The sequence below is a fragment of the Adiantum capillus-veneris genome, chromosome 5 (genome assembly GCF_014529385.1).
Source record: "Adiantum capillus-veneris isolate H3 chromosome 5, ASM1452938v2, whole genome shotgun sequence".
In the NCBI taxonomy this organism is placed as follows: domain Eukaryota; kingdom Viridiplantae; phylum Streptophyta; class Polypodiopsida; order Polypodiales; family Pteridaceae; genus Adiantum; species Adiantum capillus-veneris.
Genome location: NC_140935.1, coordinates 155,325,466 through 155,338,042, shown reverse-complemented (window position 1 = coordinate 155,338,042; position 12,577 = coordinate 155,325,466). Strand labels below are relative to the sequence as shown.

The window sequence follows — 12,577 nt, the reverse complement described above, 5'->3', positions numbered from 1 at the left end:
GGGCGGTGTTAGGTATCCTATACAACGGATGAATGGTCCCAATGGAGGCATAAACAAACTACCTTAACCTATAAGGTACAAATTTTCCTTTGCACTATCCAACTCTCTGCATATCGCTGTCATACTTCCCATTGTAGTACTCCCAAGTCTCGCCACGGAGGTACCGACTTGGGCCAGCCTCTCTTCACCTTGAGCACCAACAAACTGCTGATTGAAGTATGGACTCAATTGCAAGCATTCTGCCCAAAAGCACAGAGGCAAGCTATCCCAAGCCACCTCCGCAAGCATATGATTAGAGAAGTGATCTGATGGCTCATTATCAAGTCTATGGATCTGTAGTCGAAAATGGCAACAGACAACTATTCAACACCTGGCTACATTTGCGCCGTCCTCCATGACGCTACACGACAATGCCTGTACATAAAATTCATGATGGTTAGTAGTTCACTACATGTGCAAACGCTAATGATTCTAGCTTAATTGGTAGCACAGGTTGTTGTAATGAGCCCTTCTTAGAAAAAAGAGAAAATGGGGATTGGGAAGGGTGAAAGAGGTAACCTGTTGTCACATTTTGAACGAAGAAAGTAGCGATTCGAACAAGGAAGCTGGTTGGGAAGAGCTGTCTGGTAGCTCATTTGAGGTGGGCAGTCATAGTCAGGATCATCCTCAGAGTCATCAGAGTTGTCAGAGCAATCAAGGGATGACAGATCCATGCCTCTTGATGCCATCCAGTCTTTTAAAGGATCACGCTCGCCATATGTTTGAGGCCTGGGCCCCCTATTCCTCTGTCTTCCTGTATGCATATTAGAAAGGAAAACATGTCACATTTTTCATTCTTAGAGAGTGCTGTGCATATTTCAAATTCTCAATTGAGTCTAGCATACTTATGTATTTGTGTACTCGACATATTATTTTCGATGCCAGCAGTTGCTTCCAAGAACTAGGCCGTGGCACATAAGGACGGGCAAATGACATTGCTTGTGGAGGGCCTCTGTTGAAATTCTTCATCTCTTCCAAGTACGAATGGGGACTTGTAATAGTTTTTCTTGTTCCTTGAGATGCAGATTCACCTATCTTCCGGAGAATCTCTACAAGAAGCTCATGATTTCTCCAGTTTATGTCCCTGCAGAATGATGTATGAGATGTAAGGACTTGTTTGCTCTCTCTCTCTCTCTCTCTCTCTCTCTCTCTCTCTCTCTCTCTCTCTCTCTCTCTCTCTCTTGTTGGGGTTTGAATTCTTTGTATTACATGGAAGGCAAAAATTGGTAATTTTAAAAACACGGCTGAAGCCAGATTACAGATACAACCATAGCTGAAAAAACTACTCAAGATCTTGAAGGGAAACAAAGCTGAGGGGGAAAACCAAAGGATAGGGACAAGAAAATTGGCATGATCAACTGGACTAGTCTACCAGAAGGGAGGAATGAGAGTGCAGCTGGACCAGAAGATCAGTCATAGATCCAAGTCTGGCCACGTGTGAAACCAGGTGAGAAGCTTGGGATTTGTGGGACTATTGAGTCACTGACCCTAATCGAGAGGAAGAGGGTTGATGGAGCATATTGCACACAGCCATAACAAACACTTGAACTTGAAAGAGAACTCGAAACTAGAGACAAGACATAGTGGGGCCGAGTTTCCCACTCAAGATGTGGTGGCAGGTGCCCCTTGCGAACTTCTTTATTAATTAATCTTCACAGATACAATAGCTGGGTGAGCCAATTTTGCAACTGGTGAGGAGTCAAGCTTACCCAAGGCCCATGTTCAAAGGCACGTGGCCCAAAAGCAGCTTCTATCAAACGCTGGCCCAAAAGCCCTAGAAAGTCAATGCTTTCATAAATGAGGTCTAAAATCGACCTCACGTCCATGTTGTCACGGCATCACACCATATGGTGTCACAAATTGCTTACGTGCCAAGCCATTGAAGACGCAGCGAGTTAGGGCTTCCCGAGCCTAACCCTAGCAAACCTTTAGATCCTGGCCAAGGGGCCTAAACCCTAACAAAAGTAGAAGAAGAAGAAGTCTTTACCAACTTACAGATCCTCAGCGAGTGGTCCAAATAACAAGTTGGGTTAGGATTAATAATCTTAACCCCCAGCAACTTATGGGACCATGGATGTATGTATTAATGAATCTACACCGCTTCAATTTAATTCATGGTGTTGTCTCTTTCACCGCCTTGTCAGTGAGTCGCTGGTTACACCGAGGACCTTAACAAAGCGATATGAGGGTGGCCAAAGTTAGGGGTCACTTGGGTAAAGTGCTCGCCATTTAGTTGCTTAGGCCCTTTCTTGCTCCAGGTATTTAGTTAGTGCATCCTGTTTGATGGGGTCTAAAAATAAAGTAGACGCACATACACATGAACTGGCGTAAAATGATGATGACGTGGCTGTTAGAGTTCAAGCATCTCTCTAGTCTCATATAGTCGGTTCCAGTTTCTCCAAGGGACAGGTGCTAGGGAGTGAGGGCTGTTTTGTGGCCAGGGTGAGGTAGGTTTCTCATGTTGGGTCATGTTGGGTTGTGTCTAGCCATGTTGAGCCTTGGGTTTTGGCTCGGTGGGGGTATTTTTCTCAGCCTTGCCGGTATTTCTCCTGTAGCCCATTGTGCCTCTACCTATTTTTTCCCTCCTTTCCCCAAATGTGGGTGATGGCTGCTTGGCGGTGTCACGGGGATGGGCACCACTTGCCAACGGAAAAGAACAGATTGAACAACTTTAAGTACTTCAAATAACATCTGAACTGAAAGAGATGCACGACACGAGACGAGGAGTGGCGGAGTTCCACCCCAAGAGACCACTGACCCCAAACCTTGGCGTCCCTTTTGGTATTTCTTATATTGCTTCAACTCAATACAAGCCGATACTCCATGCTCTGCACCTTCACTTGGAAGCATGCCAGAGACTGAGCAATCTGTACATATTTAAAGGCCCCTTGGCCCATGAAAAGCAATTACATGAAAAGCATCAAACTCAAAAGCAGCTGGTCTCAAAAGCTCGCGCTAAAAACTGTCCAACGTAAATCACAAAAATCCGTACAGGCTGCCTTGTCAGCACAGTCAACATGAAAGGCGGAATTCCATACAGATTGCCTCGTCAGCAAGTCAACGCAAAATGCGAGCATCTGTACAACTGCCACGTCATCGCTTTGTGTGTGTATGTGTGTAGAGGTCCTGCTTTATTTGATCTCTTTAGGTCACTTGGGCTTTATCGGACGGGGTCCCATAAGTTGGCAGGAACTGCTCTTTAGAAATAGGCCACTTGGCAAGACTTTACAAGTTGGTAAAACTTCTTTTGCTGCATCTTCTAGGGTTTAGGCCCCTCGGTCGGGATCTGCAGGTTGGCTCCGTTCTTCAGTGGCTTGACACGTCAGCAGTTTGTGACATCTCCCCTTCTTGAAAGAAAGTAATCGTCTGCGATTAGAGCATATCTGCAAAACAACTCAAGTTAGCTAAAAAATGTCTTGAGGGTCATTTCGAGGGATAATCAGTTTTCTCAATCCAGATTAGAGCTCTTGATATCTTGGGTGGTTGGCTTTCTAGAAAAATCTCATCCAAAAAGGAGTCTCATTCCAAATCGGAGCTCTTGATATCCTGGTCCCTTGGTCGTTGGCTTCCCAAAAAAATCTCATCCAATAAGGAATATTTTTAGTGGTTGGCACATCACAATGCAACACAAATGCTCACATATGCATGCTACAAGACATAGAACCATAAAGCTGCCGATGAACACTCCCCCTGCAAATAACCATCTTGTTTCGGGCCATGAGCTGGTCAACGACTCCCTCATCACTCCTCCCACAAATAACCTAAAAAGGTCTGGGCCATGAGATATAGAGGCCGTTTACAACCAAACGCCCAAAGATTGCAGCCTACGTCGTTTGGAGATGTCGATAGTAACCACTGTTGAGACTTCTTAATACTCCCCCCATAAATAACCATCCAAGTACGGGCCATGAATAGCAACAACAATACTCCCCCCGTAAATAACCACAAGGGTCCGGGCCGTGAGTAAATACAACACTTTTCAAACATTCAATACTCCCTCCGCAAATAACCACAAGGGTCCGAGCCATGAGTGTTAGATTTACACCACTCTGCTGCTTCACACAGGTCTAGGACACTTCCTTGTACGGCTAGTGTCTCCGGGTTGGCCACCCATAGTCTAGGTTGTACCTTGTCCGACTGCCCGAGTTTGTTGGGGCCGACCGCCCACTTGAGTTGGGCGTCCACCTTGGGCACTCATATATATGGGGCTAGGGGGGTGTACACATATTACAGATTGACATTGTACTGGTCTTATGCTCTAGTAGTCAGGGGGGATTGATCGCCCCCTCTTCCACAAACCAACGTCTCTCTCTCTCTCTCTCTCTCTCTCTCTCTCTCTCTCTCTCTCTCTCTCTCTCCCCCCACTCTTCCACACACACGAGCTCTCACATGGTATCAGCAGCTGCACCCTCTTCATGGTCCCAGCGCACCTTCATCAAGTTCTCCTCCCAAGAAGATCAGATCAGCCAGCGTTGTCTACAGATCTGCCAGCGTTTTGCAAAAGCTAGGCACGCGATGGAATATGGAGTTTTTTGTCGCGGAGGACCCCCCTCCACCTACGTTTTCAGGGCAGATCTACTTGCGTTTTTACTTTTGGCTGCTAGCGTTGGCCTCTACAGACCTTCTCATTGCGGAACCCCCTCTTCCATCTGCGTTTTCAGCAAGTGCAGGACATCAACATTTTTTGCACCAGCAGCATTACGCGACTGCATCCAGAGTCACCCAGAGCTTGGCTTGGATGGTAGTGCAGTTGCTCTTCTACACTCTTGATCTTTGAATTGCTACCTTCAGAGTTGCTTACACTCACTCTCGGTAACCTTACAACATACTTATCCCCCGACCTGGGTTGTTGCTAAATTGGCTTTATCTGACAAAAAAAATAATCTAAATGAATTATTGGATTTATAAGTTAGAGGGTTTTCCGCTTGGAACACCAGGAAAAATAATTCTAAATGAATTAGTGAAATTTTAAGTGGAAGGGTTTTTCTCACTGGAGACATCCGAGTACAGAGTATCCCTAATGCGTCATTCAGAGTAATGATAGGAGCACTGTGAAAGGGAATATATGTAAGGCCACCACGAATGGGTACTTCTGATGCGTCACATCGGATGGGTGACAGGAAGCATTAGTAAGAAGTATCCGACCATTCGGGAACGGACATCTTTGATGCGTCATAGGATGGGTGACATAGAAAACATCGTGAAGGAGATTGTACCGTAAGTTCGGTAGGAAAGGACTAGGTGATGGGTATTCATGATGCGTCACAAGGTCGGTGACGGGTGCATCGGAAAGGGGATATCCATAGTGAGGAGGAAATTCCGAACTGTGTTAGAATTGTGCACAAGGAAAAACAAACACTTGAATGAAGATGGGTTCAGAGGAAACTTTGAGGAAAAACAGATGCTTTTTGAGAAAGCGGGATTGCTTTTCGAGAAAGTAGATGCTTTCCCGTGCGGAAATCTATGCTTGCATTGCAACTGTGCATGTGATTGCATCCAGGGACGCTTGGGAAGTGCTGTGAAAGCATTGTTTTTAACTTATAAGGTTTTATTGAGTTTTTGGGCAGATTCAGACTATTTTTAAAATACGCCGGTCGCCCACTTAATAAGTGGGTAGCCATCTGATAAATAAGGCAACAGATCACCCAGCTCTCTCTCTCTCTCTCTCTCTCTCTCTCTCTCTCTCTGCTCTAGCGCGTGAACAACCTGCAGCTCCAGCGCGACTTGTTGCAACAGCTCCAGCACTGACCTGCCCAGCTCGTGACCTGCTCTGCAGCCTCAGCGCGTAACCTGCTGCACCTGCTACCCCCTGCAGGTTTCTGCAGCACTGTCGCACCAACCCCCCTGTCCCGCCAGCAGAACTCAGTTTTTCCAAAAGGACCTGCAGATTTCGGGCTTTGACAGGACCTGCAATTTACAGGATCTGTAGAATTCAGAGACCTGCAGAATTCAAATTTTGGAGAAAACAGAAGACCCGCAGAATTCTATTCATTAACAGGGAATTTAGAAAACAGAAGACCTGCAGAATTCTTTTGGTTAACAGGGAATTTATTGCAGATTATTGCAGATGGTGGTAATGTAATTGGCAGAATTTGCAGAAAATTTACGCCATGTATGCTTAATGTGGGAGATCGTGTATGCATAATGTGGAAGTAGTGTGTTTCCTTTGAGCCTTTTCCTTTGAGCCGCAAACTTGTTTTTGGCAGCGACCAAGCATGAGGAAGCAGAACGATAAGCTCGACCCCTTAGAAGATGCAGTCCAAAAGTGCAAAGAAGAAATGACTAAAACAATTAACAAGATTAATCGCAACCTCTTGGGCACAATAAAAATGCTTGAAGATCGCGTGTTGACCCAAGAAAGCAAGATCACTGCACTGGGAGATCGTGTGTTGGCCCAAGACGAAGAGATTGCGTCACTCAAGAAGGCGCTCGTTGAAACACGATCACGAAACACACTTGAGGAGGGAGAATGGCAACCCTCAGTAATAGAAGAACTCAACACTATCAAAGAGCAAGTGCGAGCCATCAAAGAGGGAGAAGAGCAGCACAAAGAAATGACGACTTCTTGGGTGGACGCTATTACAAAGACTCAACAGAAAGCGGATGAGGCCGCGAAATGGATTGAAGTTGCCAAGAAAGGGAAAAGCAAGGAGACAACGTCCACACCCACCATTATCAACTTGACACTAGAAGAGGAGCAAAGAAGGCGTGTGCGCTCTCTACATGTGAGAATCTGCGGTCTAAAAGACAAAGATAATGTAGACGAAGAGGTAAAAGAACTCATGGCTTTGTTGGGGGTTCACGAGCCGATACACTCAAGAGCTTGGAGAGTGGGCAACAAGAAGAATGGGAACAATGGGGAATCCTCAAAAGAAAGGGCACTCATCCTTCGTTTTCCTTCCATGGAAGCGAAGGACTTTTTGAAAAAGAGACCAACTCTTAAGAAAACGGGTATCTTTCTCGGGGATGACCTTACCCTCTCATAGATCGCTCATATGCAGGAGATGATGCCAGAGATTAGAGCGGCAAGGGAAAAAGGTAAGATTGCCTTTTATCGAGACGGAAGAGTGGTGATTTTGGAGCGACGCTCCACATGACGGTGTGAGGCCTATGGGACCGCACTCAAAGTTGCTACCTGGAATTGTAACGGATCTATGCGCCTTGATGTGGGTGCTTTTGAGGAGAGTTTTTCCGGGAGAGACATCATTTTCTACTCTGAGACACATCAGGCCCCTGGGCAGTCTATGCCTCTAATTAGTGGATACAGATGGGAGACAGCCTGTAGACAGGAGACACGATCAGAGCACAGAGGGCGGGGCTCAGGAGGAGTGGCAGTGTTATTCAGGGAGGAGTTGCAGCCATTGATACATATAGCCCGCAGAGATGAGCAAGCTAGATACATGTGGGTGAGATTGAGAGCAGAGACAAGCAGATATCTTTACATTGCTATTTGCTACTTTCCCCCGAGTACGTCAGTATATGCACCACCCAGAGGACAATCCCCCTTTTCTATTTTGGATGATGACATATGGGAGTTCTCTAGAGATGGTGACATTATCATTCTAGGGGACTTCAATGCTAGGACTGCCCATCATCAAACAGTATTTTATGATACTTCAGAGGAGATGCTGAGAGAGCTGGATGTTGCAGAAACGGGCCTATCTAGACTATCACAGGATGGGGAACTCACTGAGTATGGGCGGCACTTGATAGACATGGGGACTGCACATGGACTAGCCATCTTGAATGGCCTACAGAGATTTCCCGCCGCGGGAGGTTTCACATGCTTTCCACACAGACATGGAGCCAGCACAATGGATTATGTCATGGCACAGCCGAGCCTCATCTCTAGTATCCAGGATCTCACGGTTGGACCCAGACCTGTTGGTGTGGCAGTGGATCATGCTCTTGTGTCGTTCACCATCTCTTTCCAGTTCAGGGTAGCACACAGGCCACGGGCAGCAGCCCCTACTCGCTACACCTTCACACGGGAGACGGACTCTGTATACATAGATGGGATATACAAACGCCTGTGCACTGAGGAGCCAGGACGACCTCTAGAGGAGCTTACTACTATACTGACACAGACATTACATGATGATGCAGCAGAGGCATACCCACACACTCAGCTTGAGCAGAGACGCCGTTTTGGGAGCATGCCGCAGAATAGTTGGTATGATGAGGAATGCCGCGAGACTAGAGCCAGACTTCAGAGGGAGGTGCTTTTGGGGGACATCACTCACAGACAGTCACAGATTGACTTCCGACGCCTTGTGCGGAGGAAGAAGAGGGCATTTGTGGCCCGACTAGAGCAGGATCTGAACCAGCTGTTCTTGAGTCAGGACTCACGTGAGGCATGGAGGCTCTTTCATGAGCACTCTCTCCCCCCTGCCATTACCTCTACAGAGGCCTTGGGCCAATACGCTTCATCTTTGTACACAGTTCCTGGACAGCTGCCCCTTCCCGACCCTCCCGATCCATGCCCACACGCATGTGCTTTTTTCACCGCTGAGATGGTGAAGAAGGCCATTGACAGATGAGGACTGGGAGAGCATATGATCATGATGGCTTAGTGGCTGAGCATTTCTTGCATGCCAGAGATCTATTAGTAGAGCTTCTAGCAGTTATGTTTAACCGTGCCATGTGCGAGGGCTTGCTTGATACTTGGAGCCTATCTACTATTGTACCTATCTTCAAGTCAGGAGACCCTATGGAGCCTGGGAATTATCGCACTATCATGATTGGACACACATTGGCACGTTTGTATGCATCCATTCTTGAGCAGCAGCTCAGTAGATGGGCAGAGAGGGAGAGGATACGCGCAGCCGGGCAGGCAGGGTTCAGGAGAGGTTTTTCTACTCTCGACCATATCTTGACACTCAGAGCCATCATTGAGGAGGGCAGATCACATGGGAGACTGATCTATTGCAGCTTTGTGGACTTCCGCAAAGCATTTGACACAGTACCCAGAGCTAGATTGATGCGCAGACTACAGGAGATGGGAGTACCCACAGAGCTCATTTGGGGGATCATGGCATTATACAGGTCAATAGTGGGGCATGTACGCACCTCAGAGGGTCTATCTACGTCGGTTCACTCCACTATTGGGGTGAAGCAGGGCTGCCCACTCTCTCCTACTCTATTCGGTATGTATGTGGATGAGGTTTCTGACTACATTGAGAGCGATGGTGATAGAGGTGCACAACTGGCAGGGACATGGATTCCACTACTGTTATATGCTGATGATATTGTGTTGATCTCCGACTCTCCGGAGGGGATGCAACGTCACTTGGATGCTTTGCATAGCTTTGCCCACGAAAGTGGTTTGTCTATCAACCTTGGTAAAACCAAGGTTATGGTGTTTAATACCACCTCACAGTGGATTAGCAGGTCAGCACCTACATTCAGCACCTACATTCACATACGGCCAGGAGACGGTGGAATATACCGATGCTTACACTTACCTTGGAGTGGTTTTTAGCGGACCAGCATTTTCATTGAGGAGAGCAGCAGAGACCAAATTGACCAGAGCCCATGCAGCTTTGGGTAGATTGGAGAGGATGTGTTCACAGGTTCAGTTTCAGGAGCCTCGGACGAAGCTCTGGCTCTTTGACACATTGGTGGCTTCTACATTGCTCTGTGGAGCTGAGGTGTGGGGACCTTCACTGGATCATCACGGGAGGTCGGGTCGCACTGATGGATGGGGAGACATTGAGAAACCTCTAGTCTCTATGATCTCGCGGCTCATTAGAGCCAAGGCTTCAGTACCACGGGCCATTATCGGAGCAGAGTTAGCGCCCCCCCCTCTAGTGGTTGAGGCGCTCACCAGATCAGTCTCCTTCATACACCGCTTGGAACTTCCGAGAGGTAGATATGCCCGCCTTGCATTTGAGTCCTCAAGACAGCTAGCCATGCAGGGAGATACAGCATGCTGGTATGGGGAGATGACGTCATGGTTTCAGGCGCATGGGTTCAGCATGGACAGATTGCCACCTTTTCAGTGCTCACTAGATGCACCATCTCTCACTGTTACACAGTCCGAGATTACCAAGCTCATCCGCCAGGACTTGACTCAGCTAGACACCAGGAGGACTTGGATACAGCTAGCACAGGAGCTGGGCACGAAGATGGCTTTCTACAAGGAGCATCTTCTCCAGCTTATAGAGGGCGGTTTTGTGACGAGGCCCAAATACATGGACACCCACCTGTCTCATGGGATACGATGTGCTATTGGCCAGATACGCACATCTTCACACCAGCTACGGATCGAGACTGGGAGATACAGCGGAGTATCAACAGAGGCCAGGACATGCCCCTTGTGTGGCATAGAGCCTGAGACAGAGTTACATTACACATGCCGTTGCCCCATCTACTACGAGATACGAGGCCGCTTCCACTGCTTGTTCAGAGAGGGGTTTGGACCACTCTCCAGAGTCATGGGGTACGAGGATCAGAGCTGCCTGGGTTTGTTTTTGCTCGAGCTGCGCAGACACAGAGAGAGCCTCATGAGAGGAGAGACTAGCCAGTCTCAGAGGCAGATCACAGATTTATTCAGAGCAGACACTGGACAGCCGGAGGAGCTACTACCACGGCAGAGCTCACATTCATCTCACACTAGAGGCACACTGATCGACCGAGCGATTGAGCTGGGGAGATCCAGACGCCCACGACTACAAAGGACTACAGAGCATCGACGGAGGCTGCATCAGAGGATTCTGATCACTCTGGCCAGGCATGCACGACGCCCGGTCAGACTACTCACCATGGAGGAGATTGATGAGATCCGCCAACGACCGATGTTGGATCTCCTGTGATTTAGCTCTCCCAGCCAGCTGCTACTCTACTTTGCCTAGCTCACATCGAGCAGCTTAGGATTCCATAGTATTTTTATCTTGTTATGTTGTTATTTTGTTACTCTGACTTTGTATCAGATCCACCACATTGTAACTTTCTGGTCTCATAGGTCACTTTGGCCTTTTGAACACGTTAATATAACATTTCATTTCATTTCTCTCTCTCTCTCTCTCTCTCTCTCTCTCTCTCTCTCTCTCTCTCTCTCTCTCTCTCTCTCTCTCTCTCTCTCTCTCTCTCTCTCTCTCTCTCTCTCTTTCTGGCAGAATAAGGCGAAAAAAAAGGCCGCGATCTCTATGCGAGCAACCTACGCTCAGCTATTTGTGCCGTGGCCAGGAGCTATAAAAGCATCACATGCCCTCACTCAGAGGAGTTGCTGTTTTTCTCTGTTTTCAGCCCATAAACATCGTAGATGGGGCTGATTTACGAGAAGCAACCCGAGAACACACCTCTTTTGTGTGTAGGATTGGAAGAGATGATTTTCTATGTAGAGATCTCTTCTGGGGAAGTGCTTTTCGAGAACCGAGTTGCGTTTCGAGCGTCGAGACTTTGAAGGTAACGATTTTCATGTTATGAACTCTGAGTATTTGTTTGTAGGTGTACTTCCTCTTAGCGAGGGAGTAGAGGAAGGCATGAGCCTCTACAAGAGAAAGCGCTCTGAGGAACTAGATCCAGATCAGCCTAAGGGTTTCGTACCCAAGTTTGGGAAGTAGATCCATGGATCGGAGAGAGGTAGTCTCTCGAGTTGTCATCCGGAAGTTGAGATTCCCAAGTAAGGACTTTGCGTCCGGGAAAGCAGAGTTGTTTTTCGAGAAGAGGACTTTGGAAACAAAGTTAGAAAAGAGTTGCAGGGATTCCATGCCGTGAGTCTGGAAGGTGAGATCCAGAGGCGAGAACATTGATTCTCGAGGATTTAGAATAAGGAACGGAAGTTCCTTTGACAGAACTCTTTTTGTTGGAGTGGATGTAAGAGACTTGGAAACTCCAAGTCGAGAATCTACCGCGTCACCACAAGAATTCACTTCTAAACAGTTCACAGTTCACAATTGATTCGACACTGGCCCGGCGGAGTTTCGTGCCTAGAGATATTGGCCCCAAAGACTGGCGCCCCTTTCGGTATTTCTTTTTGTATTAATATGTTGCAAAAGTACAAGTGAGTGGGAGGCTCTCACTCTCAGGCTCTGCGTCCAGATGCTCTCAGAAGTGGGAGGTCTGCCCACTTATTTAAAGGTTTACAAGGGGTGCCAAAAGCAGAGCCCCAAAAGCTGAAAATCAAAGCCTGTCTCTCTCTCACAAGCTCTCTCTCTTGAGAGAAATAAAGCAAAAGCTCTCTCTCTCTCTCTCTCTCTCTCTCTCTCTCTAATTGCATAGCCAAAAATAAAGCAACCCCATAATCTAGCGCTGCTTTTCCTGCTGCCGCAAAATCCGCCGCAAAACGCGGGCGTCCGTACAGCTTGCCACGTGTCAACAAGTCCGCCTTTTCTGGGGACTACTGTACAATTTGCCATGTCAGCATTTCAGGGCTGTCCATGCAGGCCTGCCACGTCATCATTTCTACAAGCCAGCCAGAGGGTGTGTGTGTGTATTGGGTAGCCACGTCACCGAGTTGTGACATACCCCCCTCTTGAAAGCATTATAATCGCCCTCGATCACACTTGCAAAACAGCAAAAGCCATAAACTGTCTTA

At 47.5% G+C, this 12,577-nt stretch overlaps 1 protein-coding gene across 3 annotated transcripts in view; it reads right to left on the bottom strand.

Moving 5' to 3' along the window:
- Positions 1-279: 279 nt before the first annotated feature.
- Positions 280-12,577, bottom strand: part of LOC147458351 (protein GAMETE EXPRESSED 1-like) — a 75,658-nt gene continuing 63,360 nt past the window's right edge. For 2 of the 3 annotated variants that reach the window (XM_086513005.1, XM_086513004.1), the window contains exons 8-9: positions 885-1,123; positions 431-793 (exon numbers count right to left, since the gene is read on the bottom strand). In XM_086513005.1, the coding sequence (XP_086369131.1) occupies positions 513-793; positions 885-1,123 (520 nt within the window). In that variant the 3' untranslated portion in view covers positions 431-512. The other variant, XM_086513006.1, reaches the window with a different exon arrangement.